The 6,693-nt window shown below is 41.8% G+C and overlaps 2 protein-coding genes across 2 annotated transcripts; both read left to right on the top strand.

Annotated features, from left to right (window-relative positions):
• Nucleotides 1-2,461: 2,461 nt before the first annotated feature.
• LOC106898937 (endogenous retrovirus group K member 18 Pol protein-like) lies at nt 2,462-3,601 on the top strand (the record flags this gene model as incomplete). The annotated part of the gene is given in 1 exon segment (XM_014960546.1): nt 2,462-3,601. A coding segment is annotated over 1 exon segment (1,140 nt), but the record flags the coding sequence as incomplete, so codon positions are not given.
• A 243-nt stretch (nt 3,602-3,844) lies between these two features.
• On the top strand, nt 3,845-5,338 carry LOC106898938 (endogenous retrovirus group K member 8 Pol protein-like). The gene has a single exon (XM_014960547.1). It carries the CDS (start codon nt 4,056-4,058, stop codon nt 4,881-4,883), a length of 828 nt encoding a protein of 275 aa, XP_014816033.1. The 5' UTR covers nt 3,845-4,055; the 3' UTR covers nt 4,884-5,338.
• Nucleotides 5,339-6,693: the final 1,355 nt, after the last annotated feature.

Consider the following 6,693-nt stretch of genomic DNA (forward strand, 5'->3'; position numbering starts at 1 on the left):
AAGATGGGGCGCCCTCCCAGAGTTGAATTCCGAGTCAGCTGTCTGAATCTGGGTCACGGCACCAAATTTGTAATAAAAAAAGACTAAGTCCGAAATAGATTCACTAAATATTTATTAAGGTAGGAAAGCAAAAGCAGCGCTGGGCGGCCGGGGAGTCGCAGCTCCACCAAGGGCTGGCAAATTCAGGCCAGCTGAATAGCTCTTGTTATCCTCACGGAGGTCGGGTTCGACACCTTCCGTACGCCCCTCTGCTTCTCCGTTACCTTTACTCCATCTGGTCTGTCTTGCTTCCAGGCGGTTGTCAATGAGTTCATACCCTTCCCCTTCTGCATGATTGATTAGTACAGAGTTGAAAGAGAGATAACATTGGGGTTAAGCTTAGATTGTCAAAATAGGAGATTCCCATGTGGTTTGGCACTATAATATTGTGGACGTCTCTTCTTGTTAGGAAGTTCTCAAGACTGCCACAACGGGCTCGTTTCTCTTGCTTAAATTGTTTGATCAGTAAATTACAATCCGGCTTGAGGCGAGTTTTCCAAGTGGTGGTGGCACATTCAGCTTGTGCCATCTCTTCCATGCATTTGGTTAGTACAAAGAGAAACATTCCCTTACATAGACACATTTTGATAGCATTGCAGTTTGTGTAAGTCAGGACTTTCTTACCTGATGTACAACAGAAATGGATAATCCCGAGATTTGATCAGCAACAAATCTTCTTCAGTTATTCATTACAGGGTTATTCTACCTCTTGAATTACCTCGGGCTTTTCCAGTAGTGGTTAATGCTCAAGGGAGAAGGGAATGGCAGGCTCTGGACTGGACAACTGTAAAAGAAATTAAGCAATATGGGTTAACATCTAATTATACACAGCAAATGATTGGTGCGATGTTTTCTATTGTGACTATGATACCAGATGATTATTATTGTTTAGCTAATATCTTGCTTACTCCTTTGCAAGTGTTACATTTTAAAAGGGCCTTTGAAACTTTAGCAGATCGCGCCACAGATGACAATGCAAATCATGGGGTAAATGATCCATTACGTGGTATTACCTTGGACATGTTGGTAGGACGGGGTCAGTTTAGCACAAACCAGGGACAAGTGAATATGGCTATGGAAGCTTTGAAGCAATCTCAGGAGCTTGCTTTGGTAGCTTTTAAAGTAGTTCCTGGAGCTGGAAAATCTACTCCATCTTATGTTTCGGTTAAGCAAGGACCAACTGAATTGTATATGCAGTTTATTGATCAGCTTACTGCAGCTATTGAGAGAAACATGGATCTGGCCCCCACAGCAAAGGAGTCAGTGTTGATGTCACTTGCAAAGGAAAATGCTAACCCAACTTGTAAGCGTATTTTGCAAGCTTTGCCAAAATCGGCAGGATTGCAAAATATGATGGATGCATGTGCAAATGTGGGAACAGAAGAAGAAAAGCTTGCCAATGCATTTGCTACTGCTGTAAAACTGCTGCTTAATCAAAGGAGAGGAGTTAAAGCATTCTCCTCTAACGTACACTGTTACAATTGTGGTCAGATGGGGCACCTGCGGCAGCAATGCCGGCAAGGTAGACATCCTACAGGATTTAGTGCAGGTCGAAAACCTCCACCCAAGTGTAATCGTTGTGGTAAAATTGGTCATCAGAGTGTACATTGTTTCTCACGTTTTAAGAATGATGTGACTCCTTTGGGAAACTTCAATCAGAGCGCGAGATCGACACCCTGCGTGACGACAGCAAATCAGGGTGTCTGGACCGTGTCTCCGCTGCCACAAGGGGAAGTGCCGGCGTGGACACTACTGCAACAGCAGTAGATTTTAGCCTTTCTGATACCTCTGTACATTGTATTCCATCTGTTCTCCAGGGTCCTTTAGGTCACAACCTCTGCGCATTTTTACTCGGTCGATCATCCACATCTTGAAAAGGAATTTTTGTATTACCAGGAGTTATTGATGCAGACCATACAGGCACAATTGGCATTACGGTACAAATGTGTTCTCCACCTGTAAATATTCCAAAGGGATCAAAAATTGCTCCACTAATACCCTTTGAGGCAAAAGTGCATAACAGTGATAAAAGAATTGGAGCAAATCAAGGATGGGGATCTACGGGAATGCCCCAAATAAATTTTGCTGTGGATATCTTGAAAAACAAACCAGAGGTTAAAGTCACTCTTTAAGGACCTGGAGACGAGACTGTGTCTTTGTCTGTGTTAACTGATACTGGTGCTGACTTTACTATCATCCCACATGAGAAGTGGCCCAATACATGGCCTTTAATGACACCAAATAGTGGAATAATGGGTATTGGAGGAGTTCAAATTACTCAAGTCAGTAGGCATCTGATTAAAATAATTATATCAGATGGCAGCGTCGCCAGCGTAAGACCCTATATCCTTCGCACCACTATTGCCCTATTGGGCCGAGATGCTCTTAGTCAATTAGGATTGAAATTAACAAATGAACATTTTTAGTGGCGGCCATTGAGGGACGGCCAACCTGTAAGCTGCAATGGTTAACAGAGAAGCCAGTATGGATTGATCAATGGCCGCTCACTGAACAGAAGCTGTCCCATCTCCCTCAATTAGTTGAAGAACAACAAGTACTTGGGCACATCAGGCCATCGAATAGTCCCTGGAATACACCAATATTTACTATACCTAAAACGTCTGGGAAGTGGAGATTGTTGCATGACCTCAGAGTAGTAAATGCGGTGATGAAGGATATGGGAGCCTTGCAGCCAGGACTACCCAGTCTGGTCATGATACCAAAGGAATGGAAAATATTGATAATAGATTTGAAAGATTGCTTTTTTACCATACCACTACATCCAGATGACTGTGAAAAATTTGCCTTTTCCATACCAGCTATTAACAAAAGTGAGCCATCAAAGAGATACGAGTGGGTAGTTTTACCTCAAGGGATGAAGAACTCTCCTGCCATTTGTTAACTATATGTTTCTTGGGCTCTGCAGCCACTACGCAGACAATTTAGTGCCTTTGTGATTTATCATTATATGGATGACATTTTAGTTGCCGGACAAGACTTAAATCCTAACATTGTTGTACCTATTTTTCAGCAGGAGTTAGCAAAGGCTGGATTGGTTATTGCTCCAGAAAAGGTGCAGCAACAATCACCATGGAAATATTTAGGTTGGATTATACCTGGAACTATAATTACTCCATAAAAAGTAACTTTAAATGAGAAAATAGAAACACTATCTGATGTTCAAAAATTGATTGGTGATATCCAATGGGTGTGCGTGATATGTGGTATCACTAATGATGACCTTGCACTGCTGATGCCTTTGCTAAAAGGGTCTCCCGATGTGGGAGAACCTCAACAGTTGTCTCAAACACAGAAAAATGCATTACAAAATATTATCGATAAAATCTCTATGTCCAAAGCCAGCCAGTGGAACCCCGAGCTACCAATTCAAGCTTTTGTCTTTAATGGTGGTATTCAGCCATTTGCTATCCTGGCACAGCGGGATGAAAACCAGGTTGATCCTTTATGCATCATGGAATGGATATTTTTGCCATATCGATTATCAAAAACCATTGTGACTAAGGTGGAAGCTATTGCCCAAGTGATTATCTCCCTATTATAGCAGAATACTTTAATTGGGTACTGCAAAACAATTTTGTGTTAGCCCTGGCTTTGCATGCCTTTATTGGGAATCTTACCATTAATTACTCAGCTCATTGGCTAATAAAGTTTTTACTCCGTTATGGTTTTGAAACTATTCCTAAGTCTTCTAGCAGACCGGTTAACGGACTCACTGTTTTCACAGATGCTAGCAAAAATAGTCACTTGCAGAGATGCTAGCAAAAATAGTCACGTGCTATCTTGAAGGAGGTGAATAATCATCGACTTAGTCAGCTTTTAACTGAGTTATGACAACTGATAAATTACTGTAAGCATGAGTATTTTATTGTCACATCCGTAGCCATTCTGGCCTTCCTGGTATTTTAGTGGAAGGTAACGAGCGTGTCGATCAACTGGTTGCCGCTGCATGGAATGGTCCGCCTCCTAATGCATTCCAGCAGGCTCGAAATTCACAGATGTTTTTCCATCAGGCTCCAAAAATGTTAGTTCGAAAATTTAACATTCCGTTATCAGACGCTAAAGGAATTGTTCAAGCTTGCCCTGACTGTCAAGGACAAGTGTTGGGGGTGGGCTTAGGAGCCAACCCCCGGGGCCTACGACCATTACAGCTTTGGCCCATGGATGTTACCCATGTACCCAGTTTTGGTCGTTTGAAATATGTACATGTTACAGTGGATACCTTTTCTCACGCTGTTTGGGCTACACCTTTGTCTGGGGAAGCAGCTCAACATGTAATGCTACATTTACGTGGATGTTTTGCCGTGTTAGGAGTTCCTTTTGAAATTAAAACAGATAACGGTCCTGCTTATACTTCGCAGGCCTTGAAACGATTTATGAATGTTTGGGGAGTTAAACATGTTACAGGGATTCCTCATTCCCCCACAGGACAAGCAATTGTGGAACGCGTGCATCAAGTAATCAAACAGTTACTGTTAAAACAAAAAGGGGGAGATGAAGGGAATCTGTCTCCTGTAGCACGAATACAGAAGGTAATATATGTGCTGAATTTTTTACGATTTGTGGGAACTGACACTGAGCCCCCTGCAGTGATTCACAGTCCAGCTTTGGGCTCAGGACACAAAGAACAGAAGCGAGGTATTTTGGTCCAGTATAAAGACCCTGAAACTGGAGTATGGAAAGGTCCTGCTGAGCTGCAATATAGTGGCCGAGGGTATGTTTGTATCATTACAGAAAGAGGTCCTCGATGGATTCCAGCCAGATGGGTCAGGCCATGGAAGGGTCTGGCTGAAAACCCGGTTGCCCGGGAACAAGAAAAGGAATAGCTAGCCAGCCACATCGTGGATCGACGTGCGATCACCTGTGTTGACTGTTTGAAATGCGAGCCAATATTATGGCCTTTTGGGTGTTAATCTTGTGTTTTGGCCTTCTCTGTGAGGGAGTGGAAAGTATCTTTGACATTTCACCGAGACAGAATATGTGGGTAACGTGGGTAACCAGACGGGCCAAAAGGCTTTTTGCCTGTCAATGGCTACACCTTCTGATCCTTTTCAAACATGTTTGATCGGTTTTCCATATATACACTTGAAAGATTTTGTAGGTTATGTTAGCAATAGTAGCCTGTTAAACAAGAGTTTGGTGAATGATGCTCAAGTTAATGGCACTTGTTATAGCCTTTATTACAACTCTGACCCTGGTAATCTCTGCCCAAGGACGGTCTGGACACGTTTACAAGTGACCATTGTGAATCATCTTAACTGATCATCCCCTTCGCCATTACAGGAGTTGAACTTATTACGATCTTTGCCTGGCAATTCGAATAATACCCAAAATTTGTCATTAGGGTGTATTACATCTGGGGGTGAGAAGCCTGTGTTATTTGCAAATTATGATTGGAACGTGGATTTAGGAATTTTTAGGGATCTGAAAAACGTAACACCTATTGACCCCCTAAGTCAAAATGCAAATTATTGCCAGCAAGGAGGAGCTGACATAGGGTTACAGCTTCCTGAGAAAGGAATATGGAATAACGGTACATCTAAAGCTCTTCCTCCTGGGTATTTTTTGATATGTGGTGACCGAGCTTGGAGTGGAATTCCCAGCAGTATTTTTGGAGGACCCTGTTATCTGGGGAAACTTACTTTATATGCTCCAAGCATGCTGCAATTATGAAACATGACGGGCAGAAGATCTAAACGTTCAATTAATTATTTTGCCCCTGACTGTAAAGATAAAATTCAATTTTGGAATACGCCCACCAGGGTATTTGTGGCATTATTGGCTCCTAGTGTTGCAGTAGGAAAAGTTCTAGGAGACATCGAGAAATTGGCTTGTTGGAGTATGAAGCAATTTAATCTTACCTCGAATATGATTAGCACATTATTGACAGATGTGAATGGTGTTAGGCATGCTGTTTTGCAAAATCGCGCTGCTATTGATTTTCTGCTTTTAGCACATGGTCATGGCTGTGAGGAGTTTGACGGTACGTGTTGTATGAATCTTTCTGACCATTCGACTTCGATTTATAAGCAATTAGACCAACTAGGAGCTAATATGCACAAGTTAACTACTGATCACTCGTGGTTTGATAACTTATTTGAGGGATGGAGATTAACAGGATGGTTAAAAGTGATCTTAAAGCAAGGACTGATGATTATTCTTATAGTGTTGGTAATTTTGTTATTTGCGCCATGCATAATATCTTGTGTAAAGCGATCGACACAGAAATCTTTAGAGAAAGTTTGGACTGTGCAGTTAAAACAAAAAGGGGGAATTAGGGAAAGCTTTTTGGAAAGCAACGGACATGTCAAACTGATGAACTTATGAACTTTGTGCACCAGAAGAGACAAGAGATGACCGAAATACAGAACAAGTTAGTACAGTCTGATGGTCAACATGAAGGTGGAAGTTCTGCACTGATACTGGAACAGCTGCAATGCCTAATTAAATGTTGACTGTGTGTTGTTAAAAGATTGGCTTGGTATGGATAGTAACAAAGTGTGATAATAAGTTACAGGTGTGTTTAACCAATAATAGTTTGTGTGCATATGTAACAAAGTGTGGATATCAAGTTATAGGTGTGTTTAACTGATAACAGTTTGTGTGTATATGTTTAGAGGCTAATGAGCACAATTC

The sequence above is a fragment of the Calidris pugnax genome, unplaced genomic scaffold (assembly GCF_001431845.1).
Source record: "Calidris pugnax isolate Ruff unplaced genomic scaffold, ASM143184v1 scaffold547, whole genome shotgun sequence".
Lineage (NCBI taxonomy): Eukaryota > Metazoa > Chordata > Aves > Charadriiformes > Scolopacidae > Calidris > Calidris pugnax.